At 39.2% G+C, this 26,531-nt stretch overlaps 3 protein-coding genes across 6 annotated transcripts in view; 2 read left to right on the forward strand and 1 right to left on the reverse strand.

Annotated features, from left to right (window-relative positions):
- The window catches only part of LOC141444384 (proton-coupled amino acid transporter-like protein pathetic), a 127,154-nt gene that overhangs the window by 10,401 nt on the left and 90,222 nt on the right, over window positions 1–26,531 (forward strand). Inside the window, exon 9 of one of the 2 annotated variants that reach the window (XR_012453170.1) lies at window positions 5,109–6,475. Coding sequence is in view for 1 of the 2 variants with exons in the window: in XM_074109939.1 (XP_073966040.1) it covers window positions 5,109–5,306 (198 nt within the window). In the remaining variant the exon portion in view is untranslated. Of the gene's footprint in view, window positions 1–5,108; window positions 6,884–26,531 lie in introns of those variants that run through there. The other variant, XM_074109939.1, reaches the window with a different exon arrangement.
- Window positions 6,979–18,706, reverse strand: LOC141444382 (proton-coupled amino acid transporter-like protein acs). Of its 2 annotated transcripts, XM_074109935.1 has the most exons (12): window positions 18,062–18,706; window positions 16,499–16,541; window positions 13,946–14,033; window positions 13,124–13,268; window positions 12,444–12,574; window positions 12,167–12,294; window positions 11,656–11,772; window positions 11,313–11,510; window positions 10,551–10,656; window positions 10,229–10,445; window positions 9,473–9,675; window positions 6,979–8,156 (listed from the first exon to the last, which is right to left on the reverse strand). In XM_074109935.1, the coding sequence occupies exons 1-12, from the start codon at window positions 18,062–18,064 to the stop codon at window positions 8,006–8,008; spliced, it is 1,530 nt and encodes a 509-aa protein (XP_073966036.1). In that variant the 5' UTR covers window positions 18,065–18,706; the 3' UTR covers window positions 6,979–8,005. The 2 variants fall into 2 exon arrangements, with proteins under 2 accessions (XP_073966036.1, XP_073966037.1); XM_074109936.1 differs by lacking the exons at window positions 13,946–14,033; window positions 16,499–16,541; window positions 18,062–18,706 and adding an exon at window positions 13,799–13,919.
- LOC141444383 (uncharacterized) lies at window positions 21,535–24,568 on the forward strand. 2 transcript variants are annotated; one of them, XM_074109937.1, is made up of 3 exons: window positions 21,535–21,773; window positions 22,900–23,644; window positions 23,904–24,568. In XM_074109937.1, exons 1-3 carry the CDS (start codon window positions 21,708–21,710, stop codon window positions 24,536–24,538), a joined length of 1,446 nt encoding a protein of 481 aa, XP_073966038.1. In that variant the 5' UTR covers window positions 21,535–21,707; the 3' UTR covers window positions 24,539–24,568. The 2 variants fall into 2 exon arrangements, with proteins under 2 accessions (XP_073966038.1, XP_073966039.1); XM_074109938.1 differs by having other exon boundaries at window positions 21,565–21,773; window positions 22,900–23,480.

Here is a 26,531-nt window from a genome sequence, read left to right on the forward strand (position 1 = left end):
GTGGCTGGGGACATTGATGTTGGCTGGACTCCCCGACCTTTACAAGCCAATGATCATGGGGCTTGAGAACTCCGGAGCTACAATCAGCGCAGATCTGATCAAGACAAAATTACTGCAAGAAATTGAAACACCAGATAAAAACACTGCATTGTTCTCAAATTCAAGAAAAATCAAGTCGAGGCCACCTGTCAAAGCAAAGGGCCCCCGTTGTTTTAGCTGCAATGGCTATGGCCATCTAGCAAAATACTGTCGAAACACAACTAAGAAAATGCATAAAAAGGAGGATCACAAAACAGAAAATTCAAGTTTTGCTGCAGCTTTTTCGGCAACCAGTGAAGAAAGTAAAAAGTTATGGTACATTGACTCAGGTGCATCTATGCATATGTGCAGTAACAAGGAATTGATGTACAATGTCCGTGAGCCATCAGTTAAAACTATCACAGTGGCGAACAGAGAGCCTTTGCCTGTAATGGGCGCTGGAGAAATTAATGTCAAGATTTCACAAGGAGGAGTAATTCAGTTAAGAAATGTGCTCTATGTGCCCGGACTGGCCGCAAACTTAATATCAGTCAGCACTATCACAAAAGGTGGATACAGAGTCACATTCAATCAGAAAGGGTGCAATGTCAGTGATGTTAATGGGCAAAATATATGTTCAGCTACATTATCAAACAAGTTATATGCTCTGGACATGCACCCCAAGGAAGAAATTGCCCACATAGCCTCTTGTAAAGTGAAATCCAGTGACTTAAATCTGTGGCACCTTCGGATGGCACATCTAAATATTTCAGATCTGCAGAAACTACCTAACTGTGTCAAGGGTGTCACACTGGAGCAAGATGGTCAGAAGGTGATGCAATGCTCAGCCTGTCAAGAAGGGAAGCAGGCCAGACTGCCGTTCAAAAATGTTGGATCCAGAGCTACAAGACCACTTGAGCTGATTCACTCCGACTTGTGTGGACCGATGGAAAGTACATCATATGGAGGTATGAGATACTTTATTTCATTCATTGATGATTATACCAGGATGGTACATGTGTATTTCACAAAAGACAAGCTAAGTATTTTGGATATATTTAAAGATTTTAAAACGAAAGTGGAAAATCAACTCGATTGCAAAATTAAAACAATAAGAACTGACAATGGGATGGAGTATTGCAACACTAATTTTGAGCGATTCTTAGCTAATTGTGGAATAACACATCAGACCTCAAATCCATATTCACCCCAGCAGTCGGGAGTCGCTGAGAGAATGAACCGCACCCTGGTAGAGAAGGCCAGGTGCATGATGTACAATGCTGATCTACCAAAACCCATATGGGCTGAAGCTATCGCCACAGCCGCATATATAGTTAATAGGTCGCCGACAAAGTCTCTGGAAGAAATGACGCCATACGAGATGTGGACAGGTCGCAAACCATTACTGTCTCATATGAGAATATTTGGTTCCGAAGTTATGGTGCATATCCCTAAGGAACGCAGACAGAAGTGGGACAAAAAGTCTGAGAAGATGATCTTTGTAGGATACTGCGACAATACTAAGGGATACCGTGTAATGCACCCTAAAACACATCAGGTCATCAAAAGTAGAGATGTTGTATTTTTTGAAAAAATACCTCAATGTGAATATGTTACTCCAGTGAACACATCTGCAGAGACTCAGTCTGAGGTATCAGAGAAGTCAGAAGACAGCAGCAGCATAGAAGAAAAGGGTGAAAAACACATGGAAGAGTCCGTCATCACTCCTCAGCCTCAGACGCAGGAAGGAGCCGGCAGTGAAACCTCTAGTGAATATGAAACTGATGATCCTGATGATAGTTACTACCTCAGTAGAACAATCTCACCTCAAGATAGTAGTACCTACCGCACAAAACTGAGACCTCGTGATAGAGACGGTAAAGCCAAAAAGAGCCTGTTTTGTCTGTATACCAGCTCTTCTGATCCACAGACAGTAGAGGAAGCACTGTCATCCTCAGACGCCAAAGAGTGGAAAAGGGCAATGGATGAAGAGTTTGATTCCCTGATGAAGAATGACACATGGGAACTTGTGGATCTTCCCTCGGGGAAAAAGGCACTACCTAATAAATGGGTTTTTAAAGCAAAGACAGATCAACAAGGCAAAATTGTTCGGTACAAGGCCAGACTTGTCATCAAGGGTTATGCACAAAAGAAGGGAATAGATTATCAGGAGGTCTATTCACCAGTCGTAAGGTACACTTCAATACGCTACTTATTTGCTTTAGCCGCCCAGCATAACTTTCGCATTGAACAAATGGATGCCGTTTCAGCCTTTTTACAAGGCATAATAGACACAGACATATACATGCTCCAGCCTGAGATGTATGAAGAGGGCTCAAAGGTATGCCACCTACAGAAGTCTATTTACGGCCTCAAACAAGCAAGCCGACTGTGGAACATGAAGCTAAGTAATGTTTTTAAGGAAATGGGAATACAGCAATCAAAAACCGACCCTTGCATTTATTATAATATTGAGAAGGGGATTTTCATTGCGGTTTGGGTTGATGATGTCATTTTATTTACATCACAGCAAGTGGATATAAATGAACTCAAAGAAAATTTTAAATTACAACTAAACATGAAGGATCTTGGAGAGGCAAGTCAATGTGTCGGTTTAAATATAACTAGATCCCAGAATATGATTATGCTAGATCAAGAAAAATATATAAAGGAAATATTGTCAAGATTCAACATGTCAGATTGCAAGACTGTCAAGACACCAGTAGAAGTTGGACTTAAATTTTGTGACAATACAGAAGAAGACATATTTGACTGCCCATATCAGCAAGCGATTGGAAGCCTTTTATATGTGGCACAAGGTACCAGACCGGACATATCATATGTTGTCAATGCTCTGAGTAGATATAACAAAGAACCTAAGTCCGAACATTGGGCTGCTGTCAAAAGGGTATTGAGGTACCTCCAGGGTACCAAAGAATATAAATTAACATACACCAAGAGTGGTAAATGCGAGATCACTGGGTACTGTGACGCAGACTGGGCCAGCGACGTGCGCGACCGGAAGTCGTGCACGGGATATATTTTTATGTTACAGGGAGGTGCAATCTCCTGGTGTTCCCGCAAACAGCAGACCGTGGCCTTGTCGACCGCCGAGGCCGAGTACATGGCCATGGGCAGTGCGGCGCAGGAGGCGCTATGGCTGCGGCAGCTGCAGGACGAGCTCGGCCAGGGCGCCGACACACTCCTAGTCTACAGCGACAACCAGAGTGCTATTAAGCTAACCGCGAATGACTGCTATCTGCCTAGGTCGAAACACATCGACATAAGGTTTCATTTTCTGAAAGACCATGTCAATAACAATAATTTAAAGTTTTGCTATGTAAGGGGCACTGAAAATATTTCTGATATTTTAACTAAAGGCACTACAGCTGATAAGCATGTTTATTGTGTAACTAATATGGGTTTGCGTTCTGGGGAGGGTGTTAGAAATGGAACGCAATTTTAGTTTTTTTTCCTCGCCGCACGCTCAGTGGCGCCTCTCTCTCTGCTTTTTCGCTCGCGGCTTCACCGCATGCCTTATTTTTGTGATCCAACTTATTATTACTAATTAAACAAGTAAAGTGCTTTCTGTATTTCATTTACTCTGCTTAAAAACCTACAGTATTAAGTAAATTTGATTTTAATCTAAACTTTGTTTTCACGTCCGTAATAATAGACTTTGAAAGCCATACGTGGTCATACTTAAAAACCTCACGCAACAATGCGCCATCTAGTGAGATAAAAAACGATAGCCCTCATTAGAAACGTTTCATTTAGCTACCCTCGCTCCGCTCAGCTACTTCCACGAGAGATGTGCTGTGCGAGTATAATATATAAAACGTTTCAATTGATTCATGTAAAACAATTTCCTCGCAAAATATCCTCGCACATCTCTGGTGGAAACGCAGTCTAAGGGTGGCCATATACACTCGGAATTCCGTTTCGGAACTTTGATTCGAAATATCGATTCGGGATTCCGTAAATACATCACACATGTACGTTTATTTAATTTCCAACACGCAGGCCACCATCAGGGGTGTCACTACGCCATTCCGCCGCCGAGCTATAAGTACATATCGGGCCTCCCCAACGTTGAGGCGATTCAGTGGTTGCCGCGCACTGACCCGTGGCGCACGCGCGCGCCTCTTACCACAGAATAAGTAATAGTACAAGTACTCTTACGCAGTACGACTCACTTTACGTCGCAAACGCGTGTCATATTTTAATTGGCAAAATGTATCCAAAAAAATACTGCATTGCAGCCGATTGTCGGAACATACATACGTGTGTATAACAACAATAAACATAAGTGTATACGTGTGTGTAAAAAAAGACGGACTGTAAATAAAATGAATAATTGCATGTTAACATTACCTACTTGTCGCGTTATTTTATTACGTATTAACCTGTTGAAGAATAAAGCAATAAGATTCTGCATTTTACCACAGTAACGTACGTTAAAATGTGAAAAGTTGTAGTAGGTATATATTTTTTTTATCCAAAATGATTTTCCATTACATATGGGTATCAAGTGAGAGGGCTTGAAAAATAGAATTTTGACACAAAAAAAAAACAAATACAATGTGGCTGCCTTTGTGATGGTTGATGTAACGTTAAGCAATATGAACCTAATCGTCTGTACCTTAGTTCATACGCAGTAAATTTCATTTAATTTAATTGTGAATTTTGTGCAACTATGCTCAAAAGACATCTGATGATGATGACATTTCTAACCTTCACTAGTGTATTCCGGGAGTAGCAACAAGTAGCAACCCTAGCACTACACGTGCCGCGTTCGAATGAATACGAATTATGCGATAGACAGAGAAGCATAAAGTAGGCACGATTCTTATGCCTAAACGTCACTTTTGTACGGCAGTGAAGCTTCTGTACTTGTACTATTACTATTCTGTGCCACCATGCGGTATTCCGAATCGGAGAAAACTTCGGACGGAAAACTACTATCTGTATGTGGTAACCGTGGTAGGTCCATAGATTTGTATGGATTTATTGTGTTTGAAATCCTGAATCCCCAGAACGGAATTCCCAGTTTATGTGGCCGCGCTAACAGTTCCTCTCTCTGTTCACAGCTAGGCGCTTTCTGCCTGTCAAACATGGGCTTCATATTTCCCGCTATCATCGAGCTGCTAGTCGTTTGGGAAGACCCAGGTCTGGGAAAATACAAATGGCGGCTGTGGAAGAACATCATCGTGCTCCTTATTGGGGTACTGTTCTTCTTTGCTGGGACTTACTCGAATCTTAAAGGGCTTATATCTAGTTTAAAGTGAGCTGCAACAAAGTGACCTTGAAAATGTTTTTGCCGTCTAGATGTAAAATGTTTCATAGAGTTAATTTAAGTTTTTGTTTAGTCTTTTGTAAGTAGGTAAAGTACAGTCTCCCAGGTTTCAATCTACTTGTGCAAGTGGGCCTTCGAATTTAGTATTCCTATCTGTATGCAAGAAAGAAAAAGACTTAACGCATTCACTTAGCTTTTGCCCAGTGCCATTCTCATAATGTTGCAGGTTTTATAACGCATATAGGACACTTATGTATGAGTTTAAGGCACCTAAAGAAGTCTCTTGTTTGACAGCCGTCAATGAACGCGTTAAAGATGATCTTTTAAACTAAGATTAGCGAGTTCAAAGTTGTCCATTGGAACTGTGTGAATTTTCTTTATAAAATGCACAATTAGAAAGTTACTGTCCCAACAACGACACATAAAATATAAAATCACAAGACCTCAATAAAAAAAAAACTGAAAAGTACTACACAATAAGCATCGTCCGAAACTATGGCCAGAAATTCAATTGGAAATCTACTTTTACGCCACAGAGCACATTATCACCCCGCATTTAACCTCTTCTCTGCCTCTTTGACGTGCTCTGTACGTATAGGTACGCCACAGAAAAAGCACCAAAAAATCATCTTGATTTTTAATTCCATTGCAGAAAGATTAATTTTGAGTTGAATGTTGGTCATGTATAGATAACCGTGGCTGGCACGACTGAAGAGGTTAAGGCACTGGGTAAAGGTTAAGGAAACGCTTACATGTGCTACAACCACTGAATGAAGGAAGGAAACTGGCGGGAGCAACAATTAATGCTATGCCGAACATTTTGTACAAATGAATATTGATTTGCAATAAGATCATTCGATTCGAAGTGAATTAGGTAGCTCCAGCATGTTTAACGGGGAATTTCATGTAAATTGTCTCACAGACAGACACCGGGAAGCAACTTTTTTCATGTTTAAAATAATGTTGAAGATAAAAATAACGAAAAGATAAAAAAGGATAAATAGTGGACGAATGGATTCCTAGGGAAAAGTAACATGCCTCATTCGTCACTAATCATCATCCGCATGAGGAACAAAAGAAAAAAATAAACAATGTAGGTATTTTATTCTTTAAAATAAAACATAATATAATAAATAACCAAGTAAGTATCTAAATAATATTGTAAAATAACGACGCCTGTAAATTTAAACATTAAAAATAAAATTAATTAAAAATTAAAATAAAATGTTTCAAAAATACAAGATAATTTGCCGATACTTCTGAGCTTTCACAATTTTTACATTCTAACCTGGTTGTGAAAAGTACTGAACAAAAAATATCTAGATAAGTGATAAAACTAACTTTTTAAAAGAAATTTATGATATCCGACATTATTTATTATAAAAAGAAAAGCAAAACTGCTCCGATTTTTCAAACTCATCGATTTTATCAACGTAAAAGTCACAGACAGAGTCAGTTCATTACAAAACCGCACGCACAGTCACTAGAATCGCACCTACGCATGATCAAGTGCAAATTGACCTTAAAAGACTGATGGGCAGACAAACGAATAGACCTACAAACAGACGTACAATACTTTTATTCACTTCATTTGTTCTAAGTGTTCCATTTAAACTCTTAAAATTACTTGTTTGGAATTTTTCATTGATCACAGGCCAGCAGTCTTTGTAAAAATAGTAAACTATAAACATAAACTATGACTGGCGTCATTTTAATTCATTTATAGGTGTCCGGAATATTTCAGTAAGATAGCTATGATGACTGAACAGTAGTATATTTTCATAGGAATTTATGATTCATTCTTATTTAGTCTCTACCCGTGGGTAAAAGGCGACAAAAGGACCAAATGCTAGAGTAGGCAGCAGCACTCTCTAAGGCCAACTACGAACTCCGGAACAGCTCTACGGTGTGGAAAGTAAGGCGAAATATCACCCTATTTTCCCAATAAAGTTGTCATGAAGGTTTAATATTCATCCTCATCCAACAACTACGATCACTCCGTCAAGAGTACCTATAACAATTTAGAAGAGAGAACGGTACACTTAAACAGCGAAGATATGCATGTCAAGATTCATGGACTCTGTCACACTCGCCAAGCCATCTGCCGAAATACTTATTCTGGATTATTTAAAACAACTTGTAGTATCACTTTCTCAGCATTATTGGCCAACGCGAGAAACCCATTAAAAGTCTATTGAAATCTTAGCGGTATCCAGTACCACCTTGGGTAGCGGCAATACCCAAGTGACGTGCTGCCAAATATTTAGTTTGGCATTTGCGAAACCGAAACCGCGAACCACGTGCGGCGAAAGGTTCTCCCCGCGACCGCATGCTACTTGCTCCGTTAGCAAATGTCATCGTGATTAGAACAAATTATTCGCATACCCTAAGATCGGGTTGCTTTAGCCTTGAAGGGTAGGTAACTTTGGCCAATGAGATTAACTCATTCCACGTATTATTTTACTGAAATATATAACAGTGCTATGCTTAGTTTTAGTTGACCGCCCACGCTTTAGTGTTTTATAGACCCTTTTAAATGTGGTTTTCATTTGGGTCAAAGTACCCCGACCTTAAGGTACCCACTGGGAAGTCGATACCCATATCAAATACTGCTTAGATTTGTATAGACCTTAAAGGAATTAAAGAAGTGAATAAAGAGCCGCCAAACTTGCGCGTCGACGGCTTGAGGGGTTAAACGTAAAATGGCGGTATCGTTGGCGGCTCCGTTGTTGCTGCCGTCGCTGCTGTCGTCGCCGCTGCCGTAACTACTGCCGCTGCCGTTTCGCTTGCCGATTCAGCTAACATTACAATACCGCTGTCTCTGTCGCTCTCAATGAAGTCTCTGAAATACAAAATTGATACATATGTTAAGAGCTGTGTATTGTCTAACGCGCTGACGTTTGCTATTGCATTCACTATCTCTTTCTACCCTCATCTTAAGCCGTGAGACAGAAGGAGTGGTGAAAACGATTGTGACTTCAATTTTTTTTACAGACCCCTCCTTTTCATTTATTTACTAAAGTACACCTCCTAAATTTCTTTGCGAGTTTTACTACAAGGGTGGACCGTGGTTTTTCCTATTGCCTCTCTTGCAAAGGATCGTTTGTTGAAACCCGGGCTACCTCAGAACTTTTCGAAATTCACGTGCGAGATTATGTTTTAAATTTATCACGAGCTTTAAAAGCAATACAATGGTGTGTGTGTCAAGTTCTCAATCCGCACTGAGCCTGCATGGGAATTATGGCCCAAGCCTTCTCATTCTGAGAAGAGGTCTGTACCCAGCAGTTGGACGTATACAGGCCATGGTGATGATGATTATATTTTACTGCCTCTGACCGGCTGACGCACAAGGGCGCATCATCACCCATATTGAGATCTTATGCTCTATTATTATGTCAATACTGTACTTATGTCCTGAGTTTACCTCTGGAAATAATAACGGCTAGTGTACCCGAGGACTATAGGCTTTTAGCCCTAAATTTAAGCCTATCGGTTCTGTTTTAGAGCTATGCTAATAAAGCAGGGCTGACATTTTAAAAAGCTTATGAGCTGTAGGCCTTTTTGTGTTGGAGTCTTTTTTTTTCAAATTATAGGCCTATGTTATGTTATGGCTAAAGCTATTTTAGAGACTCAGGCTAAGAAAGCCATCATAAATCAATTATGAAATAAAGAACATGTAGGTACCTATTTTATTTACATTGCATTTATTTTAAGAAAAATAAAATAAAATAATGTTTTACTATCGGCCAAACAATTTAATCACAACAAAAGGCACATTGAATATTTTATGTTCGTATTTTTTGTACATCTTTATTGTTCCGTAGTTAATAAATACCTTTAAATTTAAGGTAATTAATTACTAGATTTATCCAGTTTTCTAAAGTTGATAATCTTGAATAGAAGCTTGCCTTGAGGACTAAAAGTTCCATAGCCTTCATAGCCATTTCAGAGGGTTAGGTTAGCTTAGGCCTTGGCAAGCAAGACCTTTTCGACCTCCAACTTGTAGTCTTGAATAGGCCTAGCCCAAAGGACTAAAAGTTTTTAGCTTTTAGCCTCTCAAGCCCCTTAACTACGAATCTAGCAATCAAAGAAAGGCTAAAAGCCTATAGTCCTCGGGAACACTAATAACGGCTCCTAATACGAATAGCTCCAACTCACGTGCTCTGAATGAAGGTCTCCACCATCTCAACAGAAGCAACCATGGTTCCGCATATGAGTATGAAGATTCCAATCGCAACGAAAACGATGGACCGCAAGAGACGCCACTTGAACTTGCCCAAGCCCGGGCGGTCCCAAATTACGACCATATAGATGAAGTTGGGGCCGATGAACGCCATGTTCGAAAGACAGAAGCAGCCCAACTGGAAAGGTTAAGTGATTCATGATATCCACCATAAGTTTTTGGTTAGATGATATTTGGGACTGATTCGGTAATTGTCAGCCATTTACTACGCGAATACAAGAAGAACACCTAAAAGTGACGTGTGCGGTCGTGCCTACTACGCCAGCAACGCTTAAGGGTGTCAGAGCTAACGTGTACTTTGATCATGAATAAAATCTATTTCGAACCTTCTTTTATGTTTGGCACAGCACTGCGAGATTCGTCATTTTTGCTAACGCCACAGTGCTTGGCGTGTGACTTATCTTCTCATTCAAAAGTGAAAGCGTTCAAAGGGTTAAGCAGATCCGCAAATCCTCAGATCACTGATTTATCAAATGCGGTCTCTTTTTGATCAGATTGATGATCGTCAAATACATTGTAAGCTTTATTTAGAAGCAAAAAAAGGATAACAGGATTTGACAAAAATGAAATCTGTCAAAAAATATGCAAGATGCATTGAACCGCGAAACCTTAAAAGTTTGAAGTTGTTAATAGAGCGCTGCAACTTCTTGCAGGTCTAAGAGAATACTCACGAAGCCCATCAAGGCATCTATGCTGGGAAATATTATAGCAACAATGCTGATAATTAAACAGATCAGTGCCCTGTAGAACAGCTCCCATTTGAACAACTTGTCCTGGTTATGCCACTTTTTGAGGTACACGAAACAGGTGTGGAAAGGCATGTAGAAGTTCAAAGCGTGTGTGACGTAGATCATGGCTGCTATGCATCCTTTCAAGATCATGGGGAATCTGGAATGATAAGACGTTAACTGAGTTGATTGGTGGACTCCTACACACTATAAAAAAAGGAAGTAAAGGGCACAGAAGAAGTTGCTTTTTTATTAATAAACTTACGTAGTCATGGGGAAGTTGATAGTAATCGGAGATCGGCAATTCTCAAGGTATCCGACGTAACCAAAGAAAGAGCATAGAAATACGCTGGCAATGATTAGAATGTATCCTGAAATTGCAAATATTACTGTGAAAAAATACGGATGTCAACGTATAAGTAACCTAAAAGTTATTCGTTTCATTTTACATTAATTTTACGGCAATTCTGCAATATTTTTTTCTTTTGTACACTACAAAGAAACTACAACGTATTAAGTAAAAAAAAATTACATATCTATGAATATTATATTATTATTCAGTGTTATTTTCCTGTTGGTAGTTAGTAAGAATTAGTATATTAAGTTATTGAGAAGGCATCAAAATGATGGTGGTTCAATTATGTAATAACGTAAAAAAAAAAATGGGACAAAATGACACTAATTAACCTAGTCCTAAACTAAATTAGGATTGTACTATGGATACATATTTATTCCACGACGTCCACCAATGAGATGGACAGAATGACCTAGTTAAAGTTCTCGGTGCAAGCAACTGGAGATCTAAGGGGGAGGCCTATGTCCAACAGTGGACGTCCTACGGCTATGGTGATGATGATGATAATGATGAAATATTTATTTAACATCCATGACCCGAGGACAAACATTCGTATATCCATACAAATGCCCCGACCGGGGATTGAACCCGGGACCTCACTTCATAGCCAGGTCTAACCACTTGGCGATCCGGCCGTCAATGTTGATCTTAATTTATGTCATCCATCCTTACCAACGAATAGAACGAGGCCGACTCTTTTCGGATTCTCCATATTGTTTTCAACTGGCAATACAACACCTGCACTGGACATGCTGAACACCGCCATACCCGTATAAACGATCTGGTTGTAGAGACCGTTGAAAGGAGACATATTCTCGAAGTTAGGGTTGTTAAGCCTGGCATAGTAAATAGCCATGAGCACGCAGAAACCTAGAAAGAAAATTATTAGTTAAAAACAACATTGAAATATAGCGTTGAATTTCCATACAAACCTATCCATCCTCCTTTGTTAAATTAAGAAGTTAAAACCTGTCCGAATGATGATGAAGTTAAATCCGCTGTAAAACTGACTTACCCACAAAAGCGTTCGCCAATATCGAAAATGGAGCCAGATATTTAAGTTCAGTAATTAAAGTAATTAATATAACAGGAATAATCATTATTGCCACGTAAACTCGCAAGCTGGGCATGCCTGAAAGATTAAGAATTTATTTAAAAAAAAACACACTACAAATTACACAAACTTAGGGCCTCCGCTAACACGCGCAGGTGCACAGCTTGACGCGGGCGCGGCGTACTGTATCAATAGATTTCAATATAGCAGACCCCGCCTCAAGCAGCGCTGCTCTATTTAAAATAGAGTCTATTAGATGCCATGAAACAAGCCCGCCACGCCAAGCCAAGCCGTGCACCCGTGTGAGTTACCGGAGACCCTAAAAAGGTCTAAGCAGGCAAAGTTTAAACGACCGGATAGCTCAGTGGTTAGGGAACTAGACTACAAAGTTTGAGGTCCTGGGTTCGATTCTGATCGAGGCAGATATTCGTATAAAAATAACACAACACGACAAAATCCCTATTGTTATTACCATCCAGTCCTGCTATGTCGGACCTGTCTGTATTCTCGACGAGTTGTTTGATGGTCTTCGCAATAATCAGCTGGTAGCAAGCGCAGGAACCGTACAAATTCAGGCATATAATAAATTCTATAAAATGCCTGTAATGAGAAAACAGAATAAACTGCAGCGCGTGTGTGTAGCGTAAGAATTTACGATAAATCGGACTGATAGAACGGTGCAGTCTGATTGTAGGATTTTTTGTAGCGTCTGTGGCACCTATTAGAGAAGAATTCAATATCATACGTACTTGTAGCATATAGCCATCCTGTTTATCTTCTGGCTCCTGCATAGACTTAGGGCCGCCTCGGCCATGTCGGGGTAAGTCATGTAGCTCACGTGGCATCTTTTGCATAAAATCTGTGACGACTTCACTAAAAGCTGAAAAACATAAAAAGCTTGTAAGCCTCTAGGACAGTTGAAAGTTTCCTGTATTTCAATGACTGTGTCTTTTGATTGCGTTGACTTAAAAGTTTAATTTTGTCACTGTTGAGAAAAAAGATTTTCAACCGACGGACAGACAGACAGACGAACGAACAACAAAGTGATAGTGTTATGGTTCCGTTGTCCCTTTTAGGTACAGTTATCAGACCAGCATTAATAAATATCTGCCACAGCGGAGCGTACAAAAATATCTGACACATTCTTCCAGCTCTAGAAATAGATATTTATGCACGCTTGTTGTGTCAGATATTGGTGATGGTGACTGTACGAAACTCTAAGGGCCTCCGCTAAATCGCGCGAGTGCACGGCACGGCGCGGCGTGCTTGCTTCAAGCGGTGCACCCGCATGAGTTAGCGGAGGCCCTAAGAATGAGGTTTTTATTTATATAGTTGCCGTTGTCATGATGCGTGAAACCACTGAAAAGTTAAATTAAAAAAAGATAAAAGGTCTGTATAATATTTCGTCTAAATACCCGTAAGTACTTACATAAAAGCATGTAGCAAGATAAAAACCAAAGCCGAAATTGAGTATGATGGCCGACACAAAACCAGACTTCATGTAAGCAACATGGCCGCTCAGCACGCCACCGCCAAGAGCACCTTTCGCCAAGTTGGCTACAGAAGCAACGATCCTGTAAAAAGTAGATAAGATACTCGACTATATATAGCTACGTCTGCGTGCGTCAGACTTGTAAATCTCACTGTCTCGAAATGTGCACTTTCTCTAAAAGTGCACTTTATACAATATGTACACTTCCAAAAGGTACACTTGTCTGATTGTAACACTTTCTCGAAAGGTTTTTCAAAAAATGCGCTTGTCCATAACTCGCACTTTCCCAAAAGGTACACTTAATAGTCCTACTGGGGCACTTTCTCGAAAGATGCACTATTTTCATTTTTACCAAGTCCACACGGTCTTTGTTCAGTTACCTGCAATAATATCTGCCACAGCGGAGCGTGCAAAAATATCTGACACGTCTTTCCGGCCCTAGAAATAGAGTCGAATCAGATATTTATGCACGCTTGTTGTGTCAGATATTGGTGCTGGTGACTGTACCTAGAGATTATTCATAATTGCACTTTTCGAGAAGGTGTACCCCAAAGCGTTTTGTCAAACTAACCCAACTACTTTTTGAAATATTTTGGTATAATTTTAAAATACCTTGTAGCACAAATATACTCAGCGGTACAAAATTTGGCCCACCCTTCATACAAAATTACCGAGTCTGCATACATTTGAGGGCTAGATTTGTTGCCGCTCAGTATAGTTCAAATAGATCTACGACTGATAAAGGATTATTTTAAGCACCCGCTTCTCTTTCCCGTCCGTATGGATCCGACATCGAATGCATCTTCTTCTGCCTGAGTGTTGGCATAGTTGGTGAATCTTCGAGAACCTAAAAATTATTAATTTCGTAAAAAAGTTCTTACTCATTTTAGTAATATTTCAAATGCGAAAGTTTGCGGGTGTGTGGGTGAGTGACAGCTGAATCTCTGGAATAACACATATGCCCCTTTTTATTCCGAAATTCCCACAGAACTGGCTTTTGGAAACCCAAAGTCTTAAACGCTAAGTCTTAACCCCTAATATGCCCCTTAGGGCGTAAAATTTTTCACCGGTGCTCGTACAGTCAAATGTAAAAATATGAACTTATTCAAAGATACAAAAATAAGTACCCGACCTTATTCCGACGCAATAAGGCCGTAGTAACATACTTTTGAGTGGTTCGAATAGATACTTGTTTTTGCACTTGACTGTAGCAGAGGCTCGTGGGTTCAATCCCCGGCCCGCACCTGAGTTTTTCGAAATTCATGTGCGAAATTACATTTGAAATTTACTACGAGCTTTACGGTGAAGGAAAACATCGTGAGGAAACCTGCACACACCTGTGAAGTAATTCAAAGGTATGTGTGAAGTTCCCAATCCGCACTGGGCCCGCATGAGAACTATGGCCCAAGCCCTCTCATTCTGAGAGGAGGCCTCTGCCCAGCAGTGGGACGTATATAGGCTGGGATGAAGATGACTGTACATCATCAATGGAGACTACGATGTAATTTTTTGGAAATCCCGTGGGAATTTCAACTCAACCACCTACCAGATAATAATCACGTGAATGAAGACTTCCTATTTATGGGTCAACCAACTGTTTAGTGTTGTTATTCTGCCCCGTGACTCAGGTCAGGAGACATCATTGATACACTTGCTTAGAAATATGTTTCCAATACTTATATAATACTGGCATGCTTAGGAGCTGAGCCACGAAGGAATGAGGGCTATCGCGTATGAATTCGCCACTAGAGGCGCTAGTGTAGCGTGAGGTCTCCGAAATGTCAAATCTCATAGTTTTTGGGTGAGCTATGCGGGTTTATTTATAATTAGAATAATTTTGTGGATATTTTGCAATATCTGAAATTAATTATGGCAAATATGCGTTCCGGGGCAATGAATGTCTGTGTTTTGAGACAGTTTTGTCCTCCCTTTTTTCCGAACAAAACGGGGACTATGTAACACTGTGGCATGCTCGATATTTTTATGGTACGGTTTTAAGGTGTATTAAATATGATTTTAATCTAAACTTTGTTTTCACGCCCGTAATAACAGACTTTGAAAGCCATACTTAAAAACCTCACGCAACAGTGCGCCATCTAGTGAGACAAAAAAACCATAGCCCTCATTGCGTTAAAACTGTCAAAACTCCCAAGTATCTCAAAATTTGCCAATTGTATTTCGTTTCTTTTCTTTCTACAATTAAGAGTTTACACAGTGGCGTAGCTATCGTAAGGCCAGGTGGTGCATTGCACCAGGACCCTAGAGCTCAATGGCCCCTCTAACCTAAACTTTGAAAGAGAGGAGCATAAAAGAAAAAGAGAGGAAAAAATACTTGTGAGCAGGCTCGAGCCTCGAGCTGACTAGGGATAAGTTCAGCTCATTGTATCCCACTCTTTTTCCTCTATATAATTTTGAAGGCCAATATTGTATCAGAGTGGCATGCGTTGTGCAGATGAGCGGGGAGCATCAGCAGGCGAGAAATAATACAGCCAGGATATCACGACATCGCTTTATATATTGGGTAGATATTGAAGCTGGACAATACTGATTCGATTACACTTGATATGAGACGATTGAGTTCCACAAAACACTTATTAGCAGAGGACAAGTCGGTTTAATATGCTCACATCACGGACGGAGGAAATGAACAGGAAAAGAGTCATTTGACAATTGACAGTATTGCCATAGCCTAAATCCATCAAAATTAAGACCATGACATACTCATGTGTTGCCATATTTAACTGCAATGCTATAAGGCTTAACATTCATTAACAAATATAAGTTCAAGAAAGCTGTTTACGTGGAAAGAGGGGGTAAGCCCACCCAATTCTTTCTCTATGCACCGGGGCCCTTGTCCACCTAGCTATGCCACTGTACATACATACACACTCCTAAAGTTTAGTGGATTTGTACCCAATAAATCATACTTTTAATAAGTGACCCAGGAGACGTTACCATGGCTACCAAGCTACACTTAAAAGTTGATTGACGCTATTCATCATCCCAGCCAATATATACGTTCCACGGCTGGGCACAGGCCTTCTCTCAGAAGGAGAGGGCTTGGGCCACACACCATTGACTTGCTTCGCAGGGTTTTGCAGGATTCCTCACGATGTTTTCCTGCATCGTAAAGCTCGCGGTAAATTTCAAATGTAATTCCGCACATGAATTTCGAAAAACTCAGAGGTGCGCGCCGAGGTTTGAACCCACGATCCTCTGCTTGAGAGGCCATAGATCAAACCACTCGGCGAAGCCGTGGTTCGGGGTTTTTTGACACTATTATAGGTAAATGTAAAGTTCTGAATGTTTTACCAGTCGATGACGATGCCCGTGATGGTGTCGAAGGCGGTTCCGACTAAAAAAAAGTAAAAATATCACTCTTAAGGCCTTCTTTATCGTGAATATCTTCTTTACGGCCCGATCAACTGGACTTTTGCGGACATACTGCATTCTAGCTGCAATATAACTGCAACAGAACTACCGACTACCCTTACATATCATTAGGAATTAGTGTAATTGATTTGCAGTTTTACCGACTGCAATGGGACTACAATGGAAAATGTATATGCAGTGGACAGTTAAGTTGCAGTCGAAATGCAGTCCGCCTTCAGACGGGTAGAAAACTATTATCAATTGATGAACTAAAATAATTTCCTTGCTCACCCGCGACCTTACGATAGCTAAGCTTATGCAAAATATGCGTGTTCATGCAGTTCCTCCACCTCCACACTGTAAGAACACACACAAATCACACAAACCCATCTATCACCACCACCACACTACACTGACGCGTTTCGAACTCAACCAGAGCTCATCTTCAGAGTGACACAACCGTACACCATGCTACCAGTTGTTAGACTCCACTCCACTCCACTGGTAGCATGGTGTACGGTTGTGTCACTCTGAAGATGAGCTCTGGTTGAGTTCGAAACGCGTCAGTGTAGTGTGGTGGTGGTGATAGATGGGTTTGTGTGATTTGTGTGTGTTCTTACAGTGTGGAGGTGGAGGAACTGCATGAACACGCATATTTTGCATAAGCTTAGCTATCGTAAGGTCGCGGGTGAGCAAGGAAATTATTTTAGTTCATTGATATGGACCTCCGCAAAGTAACGCCTGATTCAATAAATTATTTATTATCAATTGTTTTTAGTACTTTTGTACTTTGTTATTATTATTTTTCGCTTTTTAGTGTAACTAATCTAAGTTACAATAGCAGCTGCTTGTCACATTTTACATAATATTGCTTTTTCCATGCAGAAACTTTATATTGAGGAGTATTCCTGGTGCTTCAAGATCCATTCCACTTCACCATGTATTGTGACAAGCCTAAATTACTTAGCAACCATGTTAAAGTAATCGATTCTCAATCCGTGAAACACTCAAACTCATAATTTAGTAGCCATAATAATACAAGCATGGTAGCATGACCATTTCGTGGCAATTATAATTATATTCTACTAGCTTTTGTCCGCGGCTTCGCCCGCGTGGAATTCGGTTATGCGCACACTGTTTCCTCGGAAACTGTGCATTTTTCCGGGATAAAAAGTAGCCTATGTCACTCTTTGGGCAGCTCCGCCAAAAATCACGTCGATCCGTTGCTCGCTGAAAGACGGACAAGCATACAAACACACACTTTCGCATTATAAAATTAGTATGGATTTTAACGTAACGAAACTTAATAAGTAGTGTATGGTGTATATTGTTAATATCATTGGTACTATAGGTCCGTACTAGACATAGATCAAAGCCACTTTTCCCTTCAAAACACCAGCGAAGTCTTTGCCACACGCTTTGAAATGAATTAGTTTCGATTCAAACTTTACGTTACGTCTTAAAAAATCCGTCAGTATAACAATATAACGAACAATACATTACCATTAATAAAATAAATCAGTAAAGAGTAAACAACATAAAAATAACACAATAAACTTCTATGGAAATAACGTTAAAATATTTTCCGTATCAAAACAACTGTCACCAAAGACTGTCACTGATCATCGAACGTTTTATTCTTCTTTCAAATATTATGGCATCGGAAGAAATGAGGTGCATTTCCAATGGAGTCTTCTTGTCCACTTCTCAAGCATCATGGTTTTAGTGCTCCATCGACTTCCATCGAGGACGGTATGATTGATCACGTACAGTGTGCATCGCTAGTATAGTATAGTAGCTATAATAGATAGTAAACATTTGGGGAAAATGGTAATAAACCAATAGGTAATAGAAGTATATAATGTGCAGGTAATAAAACCTAAAGACGAATAGAACTAATGGATTTCAGAAAAATTACTTACTGATTTTTACCTATATTTAAGTAGCGCCCCGCCCCGGCTCCGCACGGGTACAATTTTCAAAATAACCCTCCTTTGGAATGTCGGGTAAAAAGGTCTCAAAGGCACTTCACCCACATTTTTCAGCTCCTTTTCCTAAAAACTATTCCCACGCGAGTCCGGGGCGTCGACGTGGAGTAAATTGTATCCCATGATGTTTTTATTGGATCGATATTTTTAAATTCGTAATATCTTTTGAATAGAATGTCCGATTTGAATAATTCCAAAAGTAATATACAGGTATTGACACAATCTTGAATATGAAATTTTTTTTGGATAAGGATGAATGCAAATGTATTGATAACGTGGTCTAATTTTTGGTCGGAATTTCTATCAACTTTTAATACGTAAAAAATAGTTATATAAGTAGTGACATAACTACAATAGCTGAAATTATGGTATTCATAGTCAAAATACCTTATACGGGACTTATCACGCTATTTCTACACAAGTAATATTTACCTCGACGTTTCGGCAACGTTACAGTTGCCGTGGTCACGAGTAGACTGAACTGTAACGTTGCCGAAACGTCGAGGTAAATATTACTTGTGTAGAAATAGCGTGATAAGTCCCGTATAAGGTATTTTGACTATGAGTGAGAATCACGAAAGTTTAAAACGTTATAATTATGGTATTATCGCGAAGTTTTTTCTAGATATTAATATATTCTTTAATTTGTTCTATCATCAATAGTTTTCGCAGCGCATGCGATGTCAAATATTTTATGGCAACTTTTTTTTACACTTTGAGTTACATTATTGAAGTTTAGTACGGAATCCTATTTTTTTGGTTATAAATATAGCCTATGGCATTTTTTGAACAGTTTAGCATTCTAATGGTGAAAGAATTTTTAAAAGCTGTCCAGCAATTTTTCAGTTTATTCGTAACAAACATCCAAAAATCCAAACGTTTCCTCTTTATAATATTAGTACCTATAGATATTGATGTCACTGTGTTCCCATTAAGCTCTATTTCACTTAAATTTAATATGACTGGAGAGTTGCAAAATTTTCGGAGAAAAATCATTAGAGAAAGCACTTATTTGGAAAAAAAAAAGGTTTTTAGCTTTGGTCAAAAAGTTAATTACCAGGTGGTTTATCTATGATCTGCGCCGTCTGTGAAAATTCATTAAAATCAAGAAAAACGAAAAACACGGTGTATTGTTTGTTTGGTCTAAGAGGAGTAGGGCAGGTTCTGCAGTTAATTACATTACAGACGTTGTTCTGATGCGCGGTTTTAATGGAAGAGCTAGCTAGAGCTATTCAGTTTATTGGATTGTAAACTGTGCCTTGACTTTCCAACGCTCATCGCTATCGTTGTGGTGTTCCAACTAAACAGTAATCCTATTATTACTATCGTTATTATTTTAAAAACTTTTAGCATCTTTAGTCTATAGGGGGCAGCTCAACTCAAATGTTCGCCTTTTCTCGTTATTCCAACTGGTTTTATTTAATTAAATCGCTTTGTTTACTTAACTTATCGATAAATATGTAATATAAATCATAAAGTGTAAGCCGTTGACAACGCTATTCTTAGATAAGGGAAATAATTTATAATCTAACGGACTCTGGCAATGCATCGCTGGTCTCAGCGCTGACCCTGGGGTATAAAAAGCGGAGCTAGGCGCCTGATGGCAACGAGGAGTGGCGTCAGATATTTCCGTGGTAAAGCAGATCGCTTCCATCTTTCACAAATTCTGTCTGTATGTATTATTTTGTAAATATTGGGCAAGCCAGCGGGAATAGAGTTCTATGGACGCTTTGCCACTGCAAGGGGTGCCATTTTCCAGTTTCGTGCAAAATAAAATTATGTATGTATGTAAACTCTTTATTTTATAAAACAAGTAAACAAACACAATTGACAAACATTGAGATATATATGTACAAAGGCGATCTTTTTAAGGGATCTCTACCAGTCAACCTTTGAGTGGAGTGTGACGATCGCAACTGGTTACGAAGCTCTGGTTGCGTATGCGGCCGAAGGGGTGAAAATTATGATGGTGCCTTTTGAGAGGCGGCGAAGCGTAGACAACCTCGCTCTACCTTGATCAAGGGCTAGAGCCGGTGCTGTCTGCACTCTTATTAATTATACTGCAGGGCTATTACAAAATTCGAAAAATTATCGTACCGTCCCTCTCACTCTCCTATTAAATAATATAAGCGTCGGCGGAACAGTACGATACGAACTTCGATTTTCGAATTTCGTAGTAGCCCTGCAATTCTTGTTGTACCTACGTGGACGTTGATACGCTGCTACTATCAGGGGACCCATTTATACCTACGTCTTTTTTTTTATTCGACTGGATGGCAAACGAGCAAGTGGGTCTCCTGATGGTAAGAGATCACCACCGCCCATAGACACCTGCAACACCAGGGGGATTGCAGATGCATTGCCAACCTAGACGCCTAAGATGGGATACCTCAAGTGCCAGTAATTTCCCAGCCTGTCTGCCTGTCTGCTACCATGTGTCATAAAAAAAACCTTTTTTTTACGATTCAATGATGGATGCTGCAACCACATGGGGACCATCGACGGATGACCTGATTAAAATCGCGGGTTCACGGTGGATGCAGGCGGTTCACAACCAAAACAACTGGAGGTCTATGAAGTACGCATATTTATGTCCAGCAGTGGACGTCCTACGGCAGACATGATGATGATGATGACGATGAGTATGATTAAACAAGTAAATATACGAGGTTAAGTTAATTATAAGCTTGAAAAACTTTTCTTTATCTGCTAAAAGTGTAATAAAAATAAATAAATTAACTTAATTATTTTTAAAAGTCGCTGAACTGTCGTTCAATTTAACGAGTACGATCTATGTTTTAAAATATTATTTGCTCGTGTTACAGGCCACACCTGGTATATATTAATGAACCCAAATGAAGAACAAAGTTGTAGAGATTATCGAAAACACGTGAAGGTCAAAAATAATACTCTAATTAGTGCGTACCGTAATGATTTAGACACGCAAATGATCAAAGTACTACTGTCAAATAAATCAGTGCCTAAGTACCATGAACTTCAATCAAAGCTATGCGTCAAGTAGAATGTATACGCATGCCTGGTAGAAATACCCCTGACGAAACGATTTAACGGTCAAGATTTAATCATCACGAAACAACGGTCTGCTTTCCTAGTTTAGTTTAAGTAAACAAGCCATGGATTAAGCACTGATATAGAACAAGATGTACACGATAAAACTTTTAATTATTGCTGTGTTAATAGCTGTAACTAAAGCTAGTGGAGGATACGTAAGTTCCGTGCAATATTTATACAACGCTTCTCTACCCTCTCTATTCATCTTTGAGAATAGAACGTGTTGATTGGGGCATTTTTCATCTATGTACTCGTACAAAGCTTTATACCAAAACGCCACAGTATTAACGGAGAAAATCCTGATTTACAATTTAATATTTACTTATTGAGTTGGTGGCACTTGCTGTTGAGACTTTAGGGCCTTGGTCAGCCGACATAAACTCTTTCATATAGGCCCTTTCTTCCCGTTTGTTCAATACTCCTGGGGACCCAAGAGCTGGCGCGTACTTATCCCAGCGGATCTCACTTGCGGTCCAAAGGGGTAATGCGGCCAGAATCATTGGAACCCTGCCACAGGCAGATCTTTTAGACGGGGTGTTCTTTTTATATTTTTTATTTTTACAGTAACATGTTATTTAGTCAAGGTGTCTTAGGTTAGTTCTTTTTGTCTTCTTTTTAACTGTTGTTTTTTTTTATTCCACTGGATGGCAAACGAGCAAATGGGTCTCCTGATGGTTAGAAATCACCACCGCCCATAAACATCTGCAACACCAGGGGTATTGCGATTGCAGACGCGATGTCAACCTAGAGGCCTAAGATGGAAACCTCGCGTGCCAGTAATTTCACCGGCTGTCTTACTCTCCACGCCGAAACACAACAGTGCAAGCACTGCTGCTTCACGGCAGGATTAGCGAGCAAGATGGTGGTAGCAATCTGGACGGACCTTGCACAAGGTCCTACCACCTGCAACTTACTTTCATGTGTCTAATAAAAATTAAATCAATTGATGTATTTTTTTTGCAATAAAAAGTCTTAAACTTAAAAATAAACTTAATATTTCGGAACATACAATATCAAACATTCGTGAGAAGAAACTCTAGCGGGATTTTGGTCACTGTCCAGAGAGTAGAGATACATTGTATTTCAAGTTCAAGGCAGTGTTTTGCTTCCATTGGAATTGGTATACAAATGGCAAAAAGTATTTCGAGTGGCAAAAGTAATAACAAGTAAATAGAAAAAAAACAATTCTCTGTATTAGGCCAATTTACAAATGTCAAAAATCAAAAACAATTTTACATCATAGTAATAAAATTAACTTTGGTAACTACCTTATATTTATAGATAAAAGGAGCAATAGCAGACGACCTGGAAGAGAAACCAGCCGATATATTGACTTCACTATCAGCTGAAATTACTAAAAGTGATGTGGAAATAACAGTTGGGGGAAAAATTGATGAAGATGTTGCTACAGATTCAATAGAAGCTAATGATGATTCTATGAATGATAAAATCCCAGAAAATTTAACACAACGGAAACCAGAGCAAGAATCTGCTGGCGTAAACAGCGCAGAAGATATGCAAAAAATCACACATACATCTGATGATAATGCATCGTTTATTCATGTCAAAGAGAAAATAGCAAGACAAAGTTCCGGGGAAGAGTATGATGAACCTGATGAACAGCATAGGGATGGAAACAGTGATGATTTGAAAGATGAAGGCGAACCTAAGCAAGCATCTGATGATCTTAAAAATGTTGAAGAAAGAGTCCCCTCAGAAGTAACTGACAGCGAATCGCTTGATAAAAAAGACGAAGAATTTTCCGAAAAATCTGGTTCTGTTGGAGCGGATGATACCCAAGATCTCCTTAAGTTTGATGCTGATGATGTAGACGAGGATTTGCCAACGCAATCTAGGAGAATGTTAAGTTTTGATCCTAAACTTTTAGATGCTATGAACATTCCGAAAGCTATAGAACCTGAACTACTGCTTGAACCTAGATCTGGTCAAAATGATTACAAATTTAATTCTCCTGGAATAAACGATAATGATCGCAGACATCATGAACTTCATGATGGTGAAAGTGGTAATTTATTTGAGCTTGATTCCATTTATTTTGCATTTTAAGTTGGACCTTTTGGGTACTAGAATTATGGTATATTTTTATACTTATATTTGTCTTATACAAAGTTTTACTTGTACATATTGAATATTATAATAATAGGCATGGTCAGAACTAAATATTGATTGAGAATGTTCATAGCAATTTTTACCTACTTTACAGTATGATAAGGTATTTTTTCGCTTAACATATATATTCAATGCCGAATTCGTGTTTGTTTCAGATAGCAGAAGTGGACATGTTCTTGAAACTAATCCATTAGCATTTTCACCCTTAAGGACTCCCACATTACCCCCTCTCGCTCTTTTCCGTTCGCTTGGGCAACCACACTCCCACTTGCAACTTCCAGACAATACCGAAAAGCAGCCTCATTCATTAGAAAGAAGTCTACTAAATCCTGGGTTTATTAATCATTTACATCAGCACCCCCATGTAGACGAGAACCATAATCATCGTGTAAATCAGCAATTCAAAACAACTCAACAGTTATTCTCTCATCCATTAGAACAGATAAAACCTGCACAAACTCTACAACAGTTCCATCTACCCCAAACATTGCAACAAAAGCCACCATTGCAACCATCACAATTTTTATCTACTTTCCAATCTTTGCAACCATCACATTCTGTACATTCGTTTGAATCTTGGCAGCCATTACAATCTTTTCCATCTATACATCCTCCACAACCTTCTTCTGTAGTCATATCGTCATCAAGATCGGGGACGTCGTTTCAACCATCCCAAATAAAATTTAATAACGTTTTTCCCAGACTACATGATGTATCTCAACCTGTGCATTCGGAGATATCAAACCAGTTTTCTGGTGTTTATCGCAAAAATTGGAATTGGAGCATGTAGTTAACACGGATTATACATTTTATCGCCTAATGTCAGCTTTGTTTTCACTCGTGCCTAATAAATACATTACTCAACTCCCAATTAAGTTCAAAAGTATTAATAAATACAGCGTCTTACCGCGAGTATTTACCGTAGCTCTAAAATCGGCCATGTTTTCTTGAACTAAACCCTAACGAAGACGGGGAGGCATTTACGTAGTTTATACATGGACCTGCATGAAGAGACAAGTGGCAAAAAGAAAGGACTCAGTGGGTCCTACAGGGGACACTCAACACTCTATTTAAAAAAAGATAGGTTAAGAAAGAAGGGGGTTAAAACATCTGACGGCCGTTCCCATTTTATACGATAGCTACTAGTTCAGGGATTGCGTAACCTATGGTACCACTTATGATTGGGCTGAAGGATTAACTATAGGAGAACACTTTATCAATGTAGGTATTCTAATAACTTTTACTTGCTCTATTTGCTTGCAAAATAAAGATGATTAGTAAAGAGCATTCGGTGACTATTTAAAATTGATATCATAGGCGGGCTTGCATACACCAGGGCTAATGAAATGAGATGATATCCTCGAGTTTACTGCCTAACCCAAGGTTAAGAAGTTTCAACTCAAAGTGTATGGAAAAGGGGGCTACTACGAAATACGTCAGCGGAACGTCATTATACGAAGTTCGAATTTTCCACTTCGTAGTACAGGGGGCCAGAACTGTAAAGCAGCGTTTCCACCAGAGATGTGCGAGGATGTGTTGCGAGGAATATGTTATTCATGAACCAATAGAAACGCTTCATTTACCTCGCCTCGCTCCGCTCAGCTGTTTCCACCAGAGATGTGCTGTGCGAGGATGTGTAAATGAAGCGTTTCTATTGGTTCATGAAAAACACATCCCCCGCAAGTCTCGCAACACATCCTCGCACATTATTGGTGGAACGCTGCTTTGTGTGATGAAAATATTTTTGTTGGACCATAATGATTTACCTTTTTAAATCTGGACCGTGCAAACCGCCCTAAGGTATTATTTTTTTCACGTAATTGGTCGTTCGTGGTTTCAAAATTTACAAACCAGTTTTCGACCATTTCCTAGTATTCGATCAAGCTATAATTTGGCATTGGTTATGGAATTCTAATAGTCCGCCGAAGAATCGGCTCCGCACGAGCGAGAACAGAACTCTTTAACGCGTTGAATACTGGCATTGACACAGAAATGTAGTTTGGGTTGACAATGCAAGTACAATCAACAAAAAGAACTTAGTTGGTATAAAACTTTTTTAACAATTTAATTACCTACTTAGGTACTTACCTACGTCTTCGTAAGATTAAAAATATATTTATTAACAACGCCTGGTTTTAATTTCCAATTCATAAAAGTCATTGTTTACCATCAGATAAATCCATTACTTGAATACGAAATGTTTCATAACATAAATTTATTAACTAAATGCTCTAAAAGGAAGAAAATAAACATTAGGTTGGTAGGAGTTACGAAAAAGTCATTAGGAGGCAGGAGGTCTGATTCACTGATAAGTTGGTCAAGTATGAGTATTCTGTCTAACAAAAACACAACCCGGTCATTTTGTCTCTTGTTATGGGTAAGGCCGCGAATTTTGACCAATTTGGACGTTTCAAATTTGGAAGGCTGATAAAAAAAAACTGATAACACGTAGAGGTTTAATTTTTTTTTATTATATGACACGATATAAACTCTCAAGGTCGCAAATGAGATAATTGATTTAAACCCTTTTAAAAAAATAATAAAAATATATTACCGTCAAAAACGTAACGAAAATTGACTATTTTTTTTGACCACGAGTACTTAATACCTTATTATTTTCATGCTATTTAACTTCTCATGATCATGATTTTGTTTAAACGAAATTTTATGATATAACGATAGTCCTACCGTTTGCGGAATCAAGATAATCAAATAATTTTCATGTTTTATATTTATTTCTTTTCACGTGCCAAAAAACCACGTTTTCGTTACGAATACTTAGG

The sequence above is a fragment of the Choristoneura fumiferana genome, chromosome 29 (genome assembly GCF_025370935.1).
Source record: "Choristoneura fumiferana chromosome 29, NRCan_CFum_1, whole genome shotgun sequence".
In the NCBI taxonomy this organism is placed as follows: domain Eukaryota; kingdom Metazoa; phylum Arthropoda; class Insecta; order Lepidoptera; family Tortricidae; genus Choristoneura; species Choristoneura fumiferana.

Excerpts from the sequence above, each read along its gene's own strand:
- LOC141444383 (XM_074109937.1), top strand. The coding sequence starts at position 21,708 with ATGTACACGATAAAACTTTTAATTATTGCTGTGTTAATAGCTGTAACT. Across the intron at positions 21,774-22,899 it reads CTAAAGCTAGTGGAGGATAC|ATAAAAGGAGCAATAGCAGA; the intron begins GTAAGTTCCGTG and ends TTATATTTATAG. Across the intron at positions 23,645-23,903 it reads ACTTCATGATGGTGAAAGTG|ATAGCAGAAGTGGACATGTT; the intron begins GTAATTTATTTG and ends TGTTTGTTTCAG.
- LOC141444382 (XM_074109935.1), bottom strand. Across the intron at positions 11,773-12,166 it reads CGACATAGCAGGACTGGATG|GCATGCCCAGCTTGCGAGTT; the intron begins GTAATAACAATA and ends TTAATCTTTCAG. Across the intron at positions 11,511-11,655 it reads ATTGGCGAACGCTTTTGTGG|GTTTCTGCGTGCTCATGGCT; the intron begins GTAAGTCAGTTT and ends TTTTCTTTCTAG.